Source organism: Musa acuminata, chromosome BXJ1-3 (assembly GCF_036884655.1).
Source record: "Musa acuminata AAA Group cultivar baxijiao chromosome BXJ1-3, Cavendish_Baxijiao_AAA, whole genome shotgun sequence".
NCBI classification, from domain to species: domain Eukaryota; kingdom Viridiplantae; phylum Streptophyta; class Magnoliopsida; order Zingiberales; family Musaceae; genus Musa; species Musa acuminata.
In genome coordinates this window covers 17,246,121-17,264,461 of record NC_088329.1, presented here as the reverse complement: position 1 = coordinate 17,264,461, position 18,341 = coordinate 17,246,121, and the positions used below count along the sequence as shown (strand labels likewise).

The 18,341-nt window shown below is 38.0% G+C and overlaps 2 protein-coding genes across 2 annotated transcripts; both read right to left on the bottom strand.

Moving 5' to 3' along the window:
• Positions 1-4,722: 4,722 nt before the first annotated feature.
• Positions 4,723-6,560, bottom strand: LOC103973229 (alpha-L-fucosidase 1-like). The gene is made up of 3 exons (XM_009387728.3): positions 5,931-6,560; positions 5,624-5,863; positions 4,723-5,511 (listed from the first exon to the last, which is right to left on the bottom strand). Exons 1-3 carry the CDS (start codon positions 6,455-6,457, stop codon positions 4,809-4,811), a joined length of 1,470 nt encoding a protein of 489 aa, XP_009386003.2. The 5' UTR covers positions 6,458-6,560; the 3' UTR covers positions 4,723-4,808.
• A 3,403-nt stretch (positions 6,561-9,963) lies between these two features.
• LOC135637142 (SPX domain-containing membrane protein OsI_17046-like) lies at positions 9,964-15,727 on the bottom strand. Its single transcript, XM_065149601.1, has 7 exons — positions 15,334-15,727; positions 13,842-14,147; positions 12,670-12,683; positions 12,286-12,449; positions 11,955-12,145; positions 11,520-11,653; positions 9,964-10,202 (listed from the first exon to the last, which is right to left on the bottom strand). Exons 1-7 carry the CDS (start codon positions 15,597-15,599, stop codon positions 9,964-9,966), a joined length of 1,314 nt encoding a protein of 437 aa, XP_065005673.1. The 5' UTR covers positions 15,600-15,727.
• Between the last annotated feature and the right edge of the window lie 2,614 nt (positions 15,728-18,341).

The following is an 18,341-nucleotide window of genomic DNA, read 5'->3' as shown; positions in this document are numbered from 1 at the left end:
GGCCTTGGACCAATGATGCCCCCGTGCTCAAATCCTTAACAAGAAAAGAGTTAGGAAAGAATTCAATGGAGGTATTATTTTGTTTGCAAAATTGAGAAACGGAAATGAGATTTCGTTTAATGTAAGGTGCACATAAAACATCATCGAGTGTAAAGGTTGTGGTAGGTGAATTAAGCAGTGTAGAACCCATATGAGTAATAGGAATTCCTTTACCGTCACCGATGATGATGTCCTCAGTGCCACCATAGTTGTTGTGGATGGACAAGTCCTAGAGATCTGAGGTGATGTGGTGGGATGCACTAGAGTCCACAATCCAATTATGATCACTGGTCGTTGGAGTAGTCGTGAGATTTGCTTGAGGCCAATGTGATTGAGCAGGAAGTCTGGGTCGAGATCGACAGACCTTTGCAGAGTGACCGACTTTATCACATAGTTGGCAAACAATTCTTTGTTGGTTTGTGTAGTGAGGGCGCCAGGACTGCGGATGATTGAAAAAGCCACCTTGGTTGTTGTGATTGGAATGTTGAGGATGAGGAGGAGGAATAGTTGGTTTAGAGCTCATAGGTTCAGAAGGTGTCTTGGTCAAACCTTTGTTGACAATCTTGTTATACGAATTACCCCTCCTTTTTTGAGTGACTTAAGCTGTGATGGATGGTCCTGGCGGTTTGTCCTCGCGCTTGAGATATATCTCAAAGTCAATCAGCTTGTCGAAAAGTTCTTCGAATGTGATTGGTGAATCACGCGCCCGTATTGCTGCTGCCAATTCCTTGTACTCGTCTCCGAGGCCATTGAGGATATGAACAGTAACTTCTTCATCACTGAGGGAATGACCTACCAAGGCCAAGTTATCGATGATAACCTTTATGTTATGTAGATAATCAGCAATATTACTTCCCTCTTGTTTTATCTTCATGAGGCTGGATAGAAGACTAAGCATGCGAGTGCGAGAACGATTGGCTAAGGTGGTTTGCAACTTGCACCAAGCTTCGGCAGTAGTGTCACATGAAGAAATGAGTGGGGCAAGGGATCCAGCGACCGAGGCTTGAATTGCTTGAAGGATGAGGCGATCCTAGCGTAACCATAGTTTGTGATCCGGATTTGGTACTAGATCGGATGCGCCTGGGATGTTGAGCATCGCCGGTGGACAACGAAGAGAGCTATCGACATAGCCTAAACGATCATAGCCAAATAGTATATTAGAGAATTGAGCACGCCATGATGCGTAGTTACCACCGTTGGATAATTTGAAGGGGATGAGGGTTGCTGCATTTATGGAGATAAGGTTTGTATGTGGGAAGATACTATGGTTCCCTGCGGGAACAATAATGGGAGCATCAAAGGTAGATGATGATGACATATGGAAGATATGATCAGGAAGAAAGAAGTGTTGGTATAGATCAATGTCACCTGAGGTGGTAGCAAATAAGATATGTGAAAGAATAAGGTCTTCGTTGAAGGAAAAGACCTATACAAGATGGTGTAAAGCTGTAGATTTTTATGCAGCAGTTCTATAGGAAGGACTCTGAGCAGTGATGCAGCCAGTGGCGTGATCAGCTTTGTGCAAGACAACTGCAGATCTGTGTGCAATAGATCGCAGTGAGGAATCTTGGCAACGAGGCAGCAGCGTGGAAAGTTACCAAAGGCTGCTTGTCTCTGCGAAGGCAGAGCAGGATGCTGGCTGCTGGGAGGCTTGCACCCAGAAGGTCCTCTCAGAAGCAGTAAGGATAATGTTGCCGGAGTCGAGGACAGCGGTGGCGGAGGCGTTGGAGGGAGAAGGCCAGGAGCTGGTCGATGGAACAGCGCGCGGAAGCAGAGCAGATCTGGCAGATCTGGAGCAGAGGGTCAGTGACGGGGCGCTGGCGGCGATGAAAGGTAGGAAGATGATGATGCAACAACAGCTTCCATGGCCTGACGTGAAGCTGATGGGTGAGGTTGAAAGACTCAAAGAGGAGAACGCCGCTCTGATACCATGATAGAATGAGAGAATGAAAAAGCAAAAAGGCACACTTCAAGTAGTATCATGTGAAGTCTATTTATACACAGTGAAAGAGGATATTTCTTTAACTGAGCAAAGAGATTTCCTCATGCGGTTGAGGAAATCTCATCTGCTATGCAGTTGAGAATATCTCTTTTTTATCAGAGAAAATATCTCTCTGTTATCACTTAGTAGTTTGCTCCATCGTGCTGATTCTCTTCATAAATTGTGCTGTGTTGTTTTTTTTTTGATATATGCGGACATATCCATCGGGTAAAACGTTGGCTTTGGTGTTGCCTATACTGGAGTCGCTGATAAATGGCATGCAGTTGATTATACAGGTGCATATTTAGGTTATTACAAGTGCACATTTCTAACCTTGCATCCACCGATGAGGGACACCCGGAAGGGCTGGTGTTCCTTTCAACTTCCTAATATCCACATCGATTTTTGTAGTCAGGCAATTCCTATTTTGACGTACGAACGAACCCAGATATTCATATAGCAGCATTTCGAGAATAGAAAAGCGACTCAGGTGAAGTTACAGCACATCTCTGCACCTCAGCCTGCTGATGTTGCTGAAGCAGCTGAGTTAGGCTCTATATTTTGTTCTTAGGAAATGCCTCCATAGCTTTGACCTCGAGAATATACATTTGGTGCAGTGTCGTTCCAATTTTTGGTAGCTTTGAAGCTCCTCGGGATTTACTAGCAAAAAGCCCTTGCCAAGGCTGCTGCATGTGCCTGTCACTCGCCTTGCTTGTAATGCTTATATGATTCCTGTACTGCTGCAATTCATATTATAATTTCTTATTACAGGGGTTCCTCACAAATATAAAGAAGAGGCCACCGTTCTCTTGTATGGAAAATTATGTGACATTACTTCTTCAGACAGGAAAGAAAATATATACACCATCGCAAGTGCTACAAATCTTATATGCTCTTCGAGTATTAAAAAAAATTTAAACGTTTCTTTGATTCATAGATATGAAATAGTGATGGCAATGTCTCCTCCACTGAGACCATGTAAAAGGTTAAAAGGGCTGAGAATTTTGTACATGTTATTCCAGGTCTTGAATCTTTAAAGGCCTTCTTAGTTCCATTGGTTTGAAATTTTGATGGTAACATCTCTGGATTCATCATGTTAACCATCAAATAAATGTGTGTCATGAACATTGGAGATTTGCGAATTGAATGTGCATTTGTACGTGATCCTCTAAACATCTTCTCTTCGTCATTTGCTCGTCGGGACTGCTTTTTTTAGTGTCCTTAGAAAGATTCTTGCCTGGTGAGAAGATCGAAGGTATCAAAGGCCTTTCTCTCACTGCAATGGCAGGGGGACGTGGAAGCATATTCCTTGAAGGTATGCCGAGTAGATCTTGCAGCGCTGATCTAAAGCTAATTTTATAAGTGCTTAGGAACTTTATGTTTAATCCACAGAATTTGCATGCTGAAACAAACAATTTACGATGTTGTTAGGATCAGCCCCCTGTCAGTGTTAAATTGTATTTGACGTAGGATTGAGTCCGCAGACTCGTCTAGCTCAATCTTCTCTCTTTGTTGCTCTATATTGTATAGCAAATCTTGTGTCCTTGCCATTGGGGAGAATAATGCCCAAGTGTTTCCTTGTTGTCAATCCTTTTCTTCGGCCTTGCAAGTCAACATAATACTTTCTCCGTTGAGCTGGCAATCCACAAGTTCAACCCATAGTGGGTTTTAACAGGCCACAAACCACCTCCCTTTAAAGTCAAACCCTAGATCCAATAAGAGAGTGTGATGACTATGAAAATAGGAGAGAAAAATTGTAGACAGAAAATTGTAGCAGCATCTTGATTCAAAAAAGATGAAAAAATGACAAAAAAATAAGAGAAGGAAAGAGAAGAAGACAAGGACAACGCAGAGAGACTATTCTCAATCATCGTATTCTCATCTCAAGTTAGATCATATCTATAGTAGATTATTATTGTGATCATTTGGAGAGAATTTGAATATTATGAAATCTTTGTATCCCAATTATTCTTTTGAGATTGATGTTTAGATTTTGGACAAAAAACTAATATTTATATATTCATTATTTTTATATTAGATTATATCTAGTTTGCCATGTAATTCTTACCCTTTACGTTTGAAGGATTTTTCACGTAAATCTTGATATCATATTTTATTATAATTTTTATTTAATTTCGATGCACGTTATGACATATTAGTATTTGTTCTTAAGGGAACTGCCTCCTTCACAAGACAAGAAAGAGATCGGCCGGGACAAGAAGGCAACATCAGCTGGGCGGGGCGGTTGGCCCAACAGGTTCAACTAACTACACGAACTGAAGCTTGAAATTTGGTATGTTCTTCGAGAGCATATATTTACACGCTGATGGTAATTAGTGCAATTCGATTGAGGTCCTCTCTCCATAAAGTTCATCGGATTAAGATATAGAAAAAGGAGGTATCTTTCTTCGCACGAGATTCCTTAGCGTGGCTCTGAATCCACACCGAAGGGGAAAGGATGGAGACGATGAGTTGTCGCCCATGGTGGTTGAGGCGCAGCTGGCCCCCAACATCACCTTCATCCCAACACCAGGAGCACGTACACGATTTTAATTCTTGACATGACCTCCACGTTCTCTGTTTCCATCCATCAAACTCGACTCCACTCCATCAACAAAAGCAGTGATTTTTCCCACCCGCACTCCCTTCTGTGGAAGCTTTTTTATGGTAAAAGTTTTTCAAGTACGGTAATATGATCGATGTTGGTAAGAAACAATGCCATCCTGAAAGCTTTCAGACCTTGATGACGGACAATTGTTCGATGAAATGTCAACTCGAGAATTGGCTTTCAGGCTTCGGTCCCGATATTATGCTTGCCCACGGAAGAGCCTTTATTGAAAGGGTCGTAGTGCAGGCCCACCGCCGAAAGCAGCGGCGGCCCGCGCGACTTGGTGATCCGAATCTTCACCCGCCGCGCCTTAACCGGCGACGGTAGGCGGTGGAGCCGCTTGTATCCCACCGTCGTGCCCTTCGCGACCAGCTTCCGGTCGGCGAACACCTCGTGTTTCATGATCCGCTGTCCCATGGCGATCGCCTCCTGGATTCTCACCACATTGAAGCTGGCGTTCGCCCTCGGCAGGGCCAGCTCGATCCAGTGCCCGCGCCCGCGGTCGCCGTCTTCCGCGGCCCAGTAAGTCCGGTCGTCGCAGTCGAGCACGTTGTCTGGCGCGAAGCCGCCGCCCTCGCCGCCTCTCTGGGTGCTGGCCTTGGCGGCGCTTCCCGCCGCGAGGTCGGTGGAGAAGACGCTGTTGATCGCTGCGCGGAAGTCCCTCAGCCTCTGCATGTCGTCGTCGGACACGAGCCCGGTGGAGTTCGGCGGGACGTTGAGCAGCAGCACGCAGTTGTGCCCCACGGAGTTGTAGTAGATCTCCATCAGTTGGCTCACCGGCTTGGCGGTCTCGTTCTTGTGCCAGAACCACCCGGGCCGGATCGATACGTCGCACTCCGGCGGCACCCAGTCCGTGCCCCGTGGATCCCCCGTATTCAAATAGCTGCCGAAAACACACTTTTGTTTTCTGTTACCCATATCGAAACCTCTCTCTATTCGGAAACCAAAAATGTTTTTGATTTTACTGCTTTCAGAAACATGAGAAGCTGAAATACCTTTCCAGACTTGCATCTCCGATCCTGAGCACGGTGCGGTTGACGGTGGACCAGCTAGTGGAACCGGCGGAGCCAGACTCGTCGCCGACCCAGCGGATGTCGGGGCCGGCGTCGGAAAAGATGTTGATGGAGCTCTGCAGCTGCTTCACCGTCTCAAACCAGTCCTTGAAGTAGTAGTTCATCTTCTTCGCCTTCTCCCCCTTGGCGCCGTCGAACCATATCTCCGATATCCTCCCGTACCTGCAGTTCCATCATCCAGCAAACGCATCCAACAACCACGGCCGGAAGAATGTGCAGATTCGCTCACCTGGTAAGCAGTTCTTGTAGCTGGGCGAGGTAATACTCGTTGTACTCCACTTCCAGGCCGTAGCTCTTCTCGTGGCGGTCCCACGGCGACAGGTAGAGGCCGACATCGATCCCTCGGGCGCTCGCCGCGTCGACGAGTTCCCGGACGACGTCCCCTCTGCCTCCCTTCCACGGGCTCCTGGCGACGGAGTGATCGGTGTACCGCGACGGCCACAAGCAGAAGCCGTCGTGGTGCTTCGCGGTGAGTATGACGAGCGAGGCACCGGCGCCGGCGGCCGCGTCGACCCACTGACCCGTGTCCAGGGCAGCCGGGTCGAACAGCGCCGGGCTTTCCTCGCCCGTCCCCCACTCCGAGTCCGTGAACGTGTTCATCCCGAAGTGGAAGAACACGATGACCTCGCGGCGCTGCCACTTCAGCTGCGACGCCGACGGGATCGGCAGCCGCCGCAGCGGTGGTGCCACCACCTTGGAGCAGGTGTACTGGCATTGATGAAGCAACAACACTACCCAAAACGACGTCCACCTCATCCTCTCTCTCTCTCTCTCTCTGCTGGTCGTGTCGTCCAAGGAGACTTTGGTATCTATCGACCAAGTAGCAGAGGTGGTTACAGATGATGGCGGTAAAGGGGAAGAGAGAGCACGAGAAGAGTAATATAGTTCACGGGGTGACACTCTACGGCACGAATATAAATTTATATTAAAAAATTTATAAAATATGATAATTACATAATTTTTTTCAATCAATAATAAATATAAAATATTCACTAAATTATTTCCTAATATAATAGATCACGTTGAATGTAAAATATTTACTAAATTATTTCCTAATATAATAGATCACGTTGAAATAATGATCTTACCATTATTGACAGAATAATGATGACATAAATATCAAAATATTAAAAGAATCATGATAATCTTATCATGATTTATTTTTTCTCAATAATATCTTTCCTAATAAAATCGGTAAATCATAAAACTGCACTAAATCCCGCAAGCGAATCAATATCTTCTTCCTTATTAGTTTCTCTCTGTTTATTAGCTGGAAATGCACGCACTTTGTCAAATGATAGTGATAAAAAGACTAAATAGAGAAAGGATAGAAAGAAAGATTAATAACATAAAAAGGAGATTTTTCATTGGGATCCCCTTTTGTTATTTAGAATCTTCATTTAAAACTTTTTAATAATTTTAAAAGGTTTTTTTGGTAAATAGATGGAAATATTCTTAATTTAATCCTTAATTTTAATGAAAGATTTTAACTCCTTTTGTAACTTTTTTTTTTCATTCCTTTTTTGTCCTTCTTTAGTTACTTTGTCAAAACATAGTGAAGGAAAGACTAAATAGAGAAAGGATAGTAATGTTGATAATACATTGTGATCTCTTTATGTTATTTAAAGTCTTATTTTAATTTTTTTTAATAGTTTTAAGATATTGCTTTGCAAATAGATATAAATATTATTGATTTATCACTTAATTTTAATAAAAAAAACTTTAACTCCTTTTGTATCAATTTTTTTCTTTTTTTATCCTTCTTTACAGATGGTTGGAGCAACATTGACGACAGCTAAAGTTCCACCGTCAACACTCATAAGGACGATTGAATGGACTGTATAAAGTAATAATAACTGAGAGATTGTGAGAAATAAGAGCATGATCGATAATTAAAGGGTATTTATTAATAATTGATAATAAAGGGGTATATATATATATATATGGTAATTAATAAAATAAAGATCTGAGTAGGTGTGGGTTAAACTCATTATTGTTTTCATGTAAGGCAAATTGAGGTGTATGACCAAAAAAAGATGGCAGTGTGTGAGACTTGGGTGACTGTAAATTATTGCAACAACACAATATATGAAGTCCGATACAAAAAAAAAAAAAAAAAAAAAAAACCAAGTAGAGAAAGAAGGAAATGATGGGCGCTATTGCGAGTCCAACGCGGTCTGATTTGATGTAAGGCTGGACCCCAAAGGGAACCTAAGGTTCTTTAACTTTTTATCTAAACCATTGATGGAGTGATTATATATAGATTTACTTATCAATCATTGATAGTAAAAATATTAGGATCAAATTTTGTTTTCACCGCTTAGTAAGAATTTTAAGTTGCTTGTGTGGGTGTCACAATCTTAGGGATCTAAGAAAGGCTGGGGAGCTTACTTTGTAGTAATTCTTGAACAAAAAATGGTCCCGAAAATTCTCTTCGGTGAATATAATCCAGAGAGAGAAAATTGGTGCAGTCACCACCGTGCAGCATCTCAACAAAATGGTCTCGTGAAAACTTTTGGGTGTCAATTTATTGGATTTAGGTATCATTAATCTCACCGTCATGAGTAGATTCTAAATATAAAAAGATCTTAAAGCATACATATATTGGATCCTTATTCTCTTTATCGTAAGTAGATTCTAAGGATAAAAAGATATCAGCAGTGAGCTTACCTTACCGAGTATCATGAGGATGAGGATTCTTTCCTAATAATTTAAATTTTTGATATTTGTGGTTACGCTATTATATCATAAAAATTGGTATTGTAGCATCTCATGAGTTGGGATCCTAAATCTATTATATCCTAAATTGGTATTGTAGCAAAATCATGTAAATTCTTGAAAAAAGAACTTTAGGTTTGAGAACATAGTACGGTAACTTTGAAAATTTTTTAAATAATATATATTTTTAAAGTAATCATTCTCCTCCTGTCTATCATGCCTTTTCGCATCGTTAATTGTCTCCCCCTTATCACTTATATCTTGGTGCATAGGTTGGTTCCGTTGATTGTCTTCTCTATGCGTACGACACCTCTAGGGTCCGACAAGAATTGGCGTGAATGCTCATGCTTATAATATCTTTGGGTCTGATTAAAATATAAAAACAATGATAAAAGTAACTCTAAGGAAAAAGAGACGAGTATGCATAACGAGAGATGGCAGTGGGTTCGATAGAGACAGGGGTAAGATAGATTTTTTTTACGTATTAAAATTTTCAAAAAAAAAATAAATTTAAGAAAAAATTCTGATAATTCGCCCAATATAAAACGAAAAAAAAAGCTGTGGATACCATCGGTGAGCTTACCATGTTCCAAAAAATTGGTCTCAGAAACGAAGTCTTGGTGTGGATTTCTGTATTTTTATTCTCACACCGAGTGAGAGGATCACGTGAGCTTACCACACAGCCATAACAGGACAAAACGACTCCAAGAAGGAGTTGTCGGCATCAAACACTTGGGACGCGTGCAGTTTTTATTCTCACTCCTCGGTGGTGACAGGAATTCACAGGCTTTCTAATCATCGTGTGTGTTTTTTTACTTGTACCTTCAGAAGTCATATTAACTTCAATTTGATTGAGCAATAGATTGAGTTGCTCTAAGATGGCCCTAAAAATGATCAATCCATCCTATTCAAATAGCAGCACAAGGTGTGTAGATAAAAGATTCTCTCTGCACATATTACAACTATCTATACTTGACAATTTCGACAAATTTTCACTCTTCTTTTCTCTCTTTTAATTGTATCCTAGTAAGTAATGTGCCATCCATAAAATTTGATGTTTTATCTGATTTTAAGTGTTTTATTTTTTTAACAAATTAATTAAATAAAAATTAATTAATTAATTAATATAAAAGATACATTCAAGCATAGAAAACTAATATAATTTTTAAGATACATTCAAGCTACCTGGTCATCCAAATATCAAGTATTCAAGCATAGAAAATTAATATATTCAAGAATAGAGAACTAATATAATTAATCCGTCTCAAAAGTTTTTTTTTAAAAATTAATATAATTTTTTTTTCTACCTCGATATCTTCTTCTACTTTGTGGATCCCTAGACTAGTAATATTTCGTTACAATTATTTTATATATGATCTCTCCTCTCTTCGTATAGGCATGACAAAATCCAAGGATTACTCTCAATATTGTTTGATTCAAATGAAACTGGTCAACCAACTATACAATTCACGCAAGAAGTTAGAAAAACAAGAAGATTGAACGATTTCGCGGGCACGGAGGTCAAAGTCTTACATATTAGAATATTAGAAAAGTGAGTTGTAGGTAACGAAAGTACAAAGGATGGATACTATACAGATAAATAGAGAAGGGAATAAGGTGACGTTGAGGAGTTTGTTTTCGCCCAAATAGCCTGCGAGTGTGATCGTTCCATCGGCTACCACTCGTGCTAAAGTTCCCGCTTCTGTGGACAGCAACCCGCCATTATATGTTCCACGAGCAAGCCGGGATGACATAACTCGAGAGAGGAGGGATAGATTGACACCTGCAACCATCGACAATGTTGACGAAAAAGGTGAACTAATTCTTCTGTTCATGCTCGCTAATTATCATAAAGCATGTCAAAAGTTTAAGCTTTTGAGTATTGTGATCACCTAATCATATCTTTTAAGTTGTTATCAAGTCAGGTCATGAGTTCCAATCTTAGCTCTACCCCACTTTCTCAATATTTATTTAAATATATTTGTGCAAGTACTCGTTAAATAATTTCGTATTAAAGGGAAAAAAAGAAAAAAGAGAAGCTAGATGGGAATAAATACTTATGCAAGAATCCATCTAAAAGTTAGGCTGAATGACCCCCCATATGTTACAAGGCACTTGGCATGTGCAAAATGCAAGGATGAGATATGGACTATAAATTTCTGAGAGAAAAAAAATTATACTTCGTTAACCATCTAGAATTTGGAATTCAAGTAGGATATTTTTTGCTGTCACGAGTGATAAGGTATATTTTGGGTCCAAGACACGTCACAATCGATGCACATGTTGTTCACCAACAACGAGATCTACTACCATCGATGCACATGTTGGTGGCTATTTAATAACTATTTTCTAGTTTTTAGATACAATGCTATTGAGAACTTTGTGGGTGCGGGTGCTAATTGAATTGAATTGAATTTATGTGTAAACCATGATGATCAATTATTGGTCTTCTTCTTTATATCCTAAAGCTGCATTTGTACGTTGTCCTTCACAAAACAAGTGGTGGGGGTGAATAAAAACCATTACAACAATAACAATAGGATAAATGGGGCCAAGCCGTAGGATCAATGTTAACTTTTGTTTTCCTGAAACTGATCTCACTTAATTCTACATCTTCCTTCTCTCTGTCTGGAATTGTAAATCACTTACTTTTCTCATCCCAAAACTATTGACAATATATTTCTAGTTATGATTATTCTGATTACTTGTTTCACACCCTACTCCTCCTCCTTGTCTATGGTTTCTGTATATACATATACATGTATTTATATATATACATGTATGTGTATATATACATACATGTATACATGTATATATATATATATATATATATATAGAGAGAGAGAGAGAGAGAGAGAGAGAGAGAGAGAGAGAGAGAGAGAGATAATAAAGTAAGTAAAGTTATTATTCTTAGAAACCTGAGTTATTTAAAAATTGAATGTTAATATCAAAACCTCTACAAACTTTGCTCAAGATGGTCAGAGAAGCCAAAATAATGCCCAAAGCTTAAAAACCATAATATCTATCTAAAGACATGATAGTGAATCTGATTACTTGTTGGTTTGGTAAATATTTTTGGATCAGTGAGCATAGTAATTACCTTCGAGAACTTCAGCAGCCACAAATGTAATCAATGCTGAGCAAACATATTGTGGCACTACGTAAGAGTTTGTGAATTGGAAGCTCATTATTACTCCTAAGAAAACCAAAATTTCAGACCCTAACAAGATCTGCCTGTAAAAGGAAGACAAAAAAGATCTAATACGAGTTAACTACAAAAAAAAGTACCTTGAATTGCTGTTACAAAGTAAACTGACTAACAAATAAATATCAAGGACAAAATTCAACTGCTATATGTTCAAACTATCAAGTATAGCTCAAAGCAAATAAAGGGGTTCGATGCAGAGCAGAACCTAAGTTTAATCTAAGATGAGATTGATCAGCTTGCACCAATAGTTGCTGGCCAAATAGAACACATCTTGAAGTTTATTCTGTAACACTGGCCTAGTAAAGCAAATTTATGCATGAAACATACCTGTCTTCAAACATGTTACTTATATAAGATCCAACAATGGCATTAACCGGAAGAACAGTAAGCCCCAGGATTGCAAGAAATGCTGCAACTGAACTTGTAGACCACCCAAAGTAGTAACTAGTTATGACACTTGACTCAGAGATTAGTATCTCTATCACATATTTGAGCATGAAATATATCAACAACAGGACCTACATAAGGATAACAAGTTGGTTCATTAATTCTTCAATCATGGATGATAGTTGCACTCATTTATAAACAATGACATAAAATGAGTGAAACAAAAAATCTCCAGAATCAAAGTTAAAGATGATGCTATGAAATTCCTAACCTTTGCTGATGGAGTAAGCAATCTATATGCCGAAGCAACTGAAGTTGCAGGTTTGTGAGAGTCTTCTGAAGCTTCTTCCCTATCATTACATTCTTCATCTCCATCTTCATGTTGCTTATGCTCACAACTTTGTAGCAAAGGATGAACAAGGCCACTTTCTAATGCTTCAACCTCCATGCTTCCTGTTCAGGATCAGAAACAGTGACTTTTATCATTAATCTTGCATAGTGTACTTATCAATAGAATAGCAGAAGATTGGTTTGGGTACAAAAAGTTCAAGATACTTATCTGAAAATGAAACAACCTTGAATCCTTCTAAATAATTTATTTGATAAAAAGGAACTCTAGAATATAGGTGAGACAACAACTCTGACAATCAGCTACAACCAGATCCCTGTCTGCCAAATTATTCAATGAATTGGGCTCAATCATTTCTTTTTACTATTTTGTACCCTATCAATCTTTATATTTGGTCCCAAATTATCCAACCAGGCATTGCATTCCTGTCTGGTGTTTTCAATGAGTAGCTGTGTAGACCTTCAAGTCACAAGTCACAACATAGTTTTCTTTTTTTTTATCAAGATTGTTGCATGCAAGGAACCAATCATGTTAACGATTGAAAACTCAACGAGTACATGAAATTTTCCATGATAACATTGATCAGCTGCATGATATTTTTTAAGATCAAGGGATGTCATAATCAACAGTGATAGCAATACAAAGCTTTTCAGAAAAACCACAAAATTATCAGCAAATTCATTGTCATCCTATGTAAAAGATGGGTCCTTTATTGTCAACCTGTTGAAGCTTTCAAGGATGAGGTAGGTTAATGAAACAAGTACTAGACTTACATTTTACACAAATAATTTGGACCAATATAGATGTGTTTCCTTGACTTGCAGGAGTCTCATCACAAGAATATATCCTGGATCTATCAATTTTGTTCAGTCATATATAAATAACCAAAAATCTCTGACCAAAATTAATGAAACTAATACTAAACCTCAACTAACAACAGTAAACAAATGCAAGTCATAACAAAAACTATATTCAGAAGCAGTTCCTTAGGATGTAAGGTCAAACAAAAGTCATGAGGTAAAGATGTGTGATTAATGCTCTCAACAGCCACCAGCAAATTTCATCGAGCTGACATGAATTCAAACATCAACTACAGCCAGCACAGGTGTACAAAAGCAATGATATGGTCATGGCAAAATCTAACTAAGATAGGTAACCCTTTTCTCGGGGATGGAAATCAGTGTATGCCATTTTGTCAGAGGAATAGTGTTGCCTGATCTTAGTCACTCTTCCTAGTACTCTGTTTCTCGAAGAGTAGAACCTAGAAAGCAAATTATCTATTGCGTTTTTTTGCTGAGAGATGCATATGATCAGTATATAACTAACACGTACTAGTGAGTGGTCTTAAACAAGGTACAGTAGACTATTTAGACTGAAATGGTACAGTTTCTGTAAATGTACATATTTGGAAGTTGGCATATGCTCATGTATATGCATCATATGCAAGTACATGCAAAGTAAGATGATTCAAATATAACATACCAGCATCCACATCTGGAGACAAATGTTTTACTTTGTTGTCATGAATTGGCTCTTTGAATGAAATCCACAAACAAATCAAGTATGCTAACCAAGCAAATGACATAACCCAACCAGATAAAGTATCTTGATTAATTGTTAGCGCATATATTTTGAAATTAGTTTGAAGCAAGCCAGCAAGAGCAGGACCGCATGCCATCCCAAGAGCACTTGCACTGACAAAACCTGCAGAAGCCTGCATGCGGATTTTAAGAGGAACACAATCGCTAATGTATCGACGATTAACAGCCCTCACAGAACCCATCCTGCACATGAGTACATTCATCATAAGAAAGGGATATATGGAGATCATGTTTCAGATTAGGTAATAAACAATATGCTCAAATCTGATCCAAGGTTTCTACCTGTAAAATAATTGAACATAAAAGCATTAATGGTGATACTTCTACAAGTAAAAAGTTCTACTGAGTATATACCCATGCCTCTAAAACTGAAAAGATCATCATGCAAGGCTTATCACATCATCCAAGGGCTTGGCTCTAAAGAAAGCCCAAAATTGAGAAGGCAAATCCATACTACCAAGCCAATATTAAACCTAAATAAAGCTGGTGCTAAATTCCTTACCTAATCAAACTTAAGTAAGAGAGGTGTCTGCCATCATGTAATGCTGCAATGAATGAAAATAAAGGAGGACAACATCATGAGCTGATCCTAAATGTTGAGCAGAGCAGATTTTTGACATAGGATGGCCTTCCCAAATGAATCAAAATTTCAGGTGAATTTTGATTACTTGGCAATATTTGCAGCTTACTTGGCTACATCAGGTGAATTAGTTGCTGTTTCATTTAGAGAGGACAATTAAATTATACTGAGAAGCTAAATGTTGTCTACTGTGTTTATATTTATTCCGAACAACACTATCAAAGGGAATAGTATAAAAAGAGCACAAAACATCTTAGAGGCACAAAGATGTGAAGAAACATATATTTAAACTTCATAAATCCCAAGCCCAAGCAGAAAAAGAAAATATTAAACGTATGAACTTAAATAGTGACTATTCCTCAAGGTTATTTGAAACTTCGCATAGACAGGTCTGCAAACTCCACTTCAAGTTACACAATGTAGAATAGTTATATGCTGTTTACATGAATGCATGGAGTCAATGTTTATCTGTCTCTTTCATATACTGGTTCTTGGCAACCATAGAGTACTAAGAATATTTACCTATCACCTATCAAACACTTATCAAGCTATTGTGTCTGAAATAACTACATATACAAGTTTCAACAATCACACTGCCTTGACATTCAAGTGCCTAAAAGTCAAGGTGTGCATTGCTAAAATATGATAAAACAGAAGAAAATTCAGATTTTAGAGCAGACAATTCACCCACACAGTTCTGTAGTAAGTTTCATGCTCCTTGAAACTAGTATACAATTATAAATCCATAGAATAATCATCATGAAATATAAAGTCAACAATTTTACTTACCCACACAAGAGACGGCCGATGAGAAGAATTGTTAGGGAGTCCAGATCATAAGCCAATGCATATAGAGTATTGCCCAAAAAGAGCACAATGCTGCTAAATACAAGAGGTTTGAAGTATGACCTATTAGACCATGCACTAAAATAAACTGAAGAGAACACTTGTGCAACAGCCATAGAACCAATAATAACCCCACAAACTGTTGCAGCAGCTCCAAGGTGCATTGAGTAGTGATCAGCAGTTGGTACAATGATATAAGTATTAACCATATAAAGGTAGGTGTTAGCCAAGTTCAAGAGAAGAGACGTAAAATTATATCTTTTATCATCAACTTGGTCCTCCTCTGAACTAGATGCATCTTCTTGAACAATAAGTGCATGTTGACCCAGATATTGAAGGAAATTCGTGGAATGGGTTAGCTTGTGTACTGATGCATGTATTAGATGAATCACAGGATCCTTAACCTGATGCAAGAAAGAAAAGAGAACAAGACCAAATATTTTGAATTAGATGTTCATGGAAAGAAAGATATTCTAAATGTAGCTGATGCAATATCAACAGAAGATGCAGGACCAAGGGAAGGCCTGGATTTCAATAGGGATTCTTTGTATTTGATTTTGGGGTTTTACTGGCTTTTAGGATCATTTGCATGATAAAAAATGACTAATCCTAAGGTAAATTTATAAAATTTTAAATATATGAATAACCAAGATTTAGCAATTGAAATTAAAGAAAAACATACAAAAATAACCAGCAAGAGATCTAGCTAAAGAAAAAAATGAACCATCAAGCAAGGTTTGAAATATCGTACTGTACTGGCATTTCGACATTCGCTCGGTATGGTACGATACAGTATACCGAGCAGTATACCGCTCAGTATATATATATATATATATATGTATGTATATATGTATATATGTATGTATATATGTATATATATATATATATATATATATATATATATATATATATATATATATAATTCGGTGACATCGCCTCTCACTTCTCCCTAAGCGGGGCGACGTCGTCGAGTTTTTATATAATTTTTTTAAAATATGTTTTATATATAAAATAAAGGTGACGTTGCCTTTAATATATATATGTATGTATATATATATATGTATGTATATATATATATGTATGTATATATATATATATGTATATATATATATATATACATACATATATATATATACATACATATATACATACATATATACCATCCGGTAACGAGCAGTCCATGTACTGGTCAGCTAACGGATCGGTACGTACCGCCCGGTACGAGCGGTATTATTCGAAACTGCATATCTTGCCACCAAATAGCATATTCATAAGAGATATATAAAAGAAGGTAATGAATAAGGTGATGGAATTGGATGCAAGGTACTAATAAACCCATAAAAAGATTAAAATAAAAAAAAGAAAAAGAGATACTAAAAAAGAATAAGATTTTCTAAGATATACTGTGTCTATATCTATGATGTTATCCAAAACTCTGCTTTCTATTTGTAACATTAATTAATCTCCTTTATAATTTGTTTCTTCTTAACTTTCAGTAGTATATCTGTCATGAATCTGCTAATTGCTGATTTCTCAATAAATTATATCTCAATTGAACTCTGCCAATTATTTATTATTGGATCATATTGCCTAAATGTGCAGCTATTAAGTCCTCGTTTATTCTTAGATATGAAATATAACATATGTATCCTTGACTTAATACAATTTTATTACTCACATTGATGCTAAACAGAGCCAAAACTAATCTTATTTATGGTAAACTTCAAACCATATGCCCTTCAGCTGATAGAAAGCAGAACTCTCTCTTTTAGAACCCCAAATATGCTTTTGTATATTAAACATCACATTGTCAGATGAACCATTTTGGTCTTGCATCTAAGTCCATCAATGATGCTACGCAGAATATAAATCATACCGTCAGAGTTGTTGAAGGCTGATCATAAATGGACAGATAGCTTCCCTGATGCTCCTGAAGATCTGCAAGTTTGCGAGACAATGCTCCCACAACAGCTGCTATTCCCTAATTCAAATTAATGCTTCAGTGAATGTACTTGATGTGATATAGTGTTTTAATAGTAGAAAATATATCATAACTAAAAGGAAGTCAAGGTTGAAAAAAAAGAATGAAAGTTCCTGAAGAATACTGACAAAATGTATTAAGGTAATATTGGACAGATTACCACATGCTTGAAGACTTGCTGCAACTGAGAATAAGGATGATTTGATCTAGTACTTAAATAATAATCTGTGAATTTGTAGCCAAAGCATTTATCAAATTTCTTCAGTATTTTACGAATACCAGTAGCATTCAAATCTAGGAATCTGAGAAGTCTTAGAAGATCATGTCCAGCTGCTGCATATGCTTCACGTAGTTCAGATATCTCAGATATATCTGGATGCTCAAGAAGTTTTGTCTGCTGCTCGTCCAACTCTTGAATCCTACATGCAAGAATCCCTTGTTGTTCCAGAAAAAAGAGGACAGTCTTCTCAATCTGGACATAATAATGAAGAGACCCGATAAGAAATGCAAGTTCACATGGGTGAAAAAATGGATTCATAGTTTCCTACTGAACATACTCTTTAAGATCTATAGAAGATAACAATAGGAATGCTAAAACCAAGTATTCATAACTAAAGAAACTCAAAAGTACTTTTTCAACCGTATTATCATTATAAAGAGAACAACTTTTTCTATCAACCACATTTGGTTTTAATAAAACAACAGCAACTTTGAACATCATAATTTAAGTCAGAGGAATATGACCAAAACACTGGTAATCTTCAGGCAAACACATGTGCATGACTCAAAACTTCAATGTCCATGGGCTTTGACACTGTAAGGTCTGAACCAAATATAACATAAATTTGAGAATTCAGCCAAGATTCACCAACCACAGATAAATAAAAATTAATTTTGTCCAAAATAAACTAAAAAGACAACCTGATGGAAGCTATACATACTTGGTCATCTAGCATCTTTGAAAATTCTT

Excerpts from the sequence above, each read along its gene's own strand:
- LOC103973229 (XM_009387728.3), bottom strand. The coding sequence starts at position 6,457 with ATGAGGTGGACGTCGTTTTGGGTAGTGTTGTTGCTTCATCAATGCCAG. Across the intron at positions 5,864-5,930 it reads CTACAAGAACTGCTTACCAG|GTACGGGAGGATATCGGAGA; the intron begins GTGAGCGAATCT and ends ATGGAACTGCAG. Across the intron at positions 5,512-5,623 it reads GGAGATGCAAGTCTGGAAAG|CTATTTGAATACGGGGGATC; the intron begins GTATTTCAGCTT and ends TGTTTTCGGCAG.
- LOC135637142 (XM_065149601.1), bottom strand. The coding sequence starts at position 15,599 with ATGGTTAATACTTATATCATTGTACCAACTGCTGATCACTACTCAATG. Across the intron at positions 14,148-15,333 it reads ATCGGCCGTCTCTTGTGTGG|GATGGGTTCTGTGAGGGCTG; the intron begins GTAAGTAAAATT and ends ACTCATGTGCAG. Across the intron at positions 11,654-11,954 it reads AGTAACATGTTTGAAGACAG|GCAGATCTTGTTAGGGTCTG; the intron begins GTATGTTTCATG and ends TTCCTTTTACAG.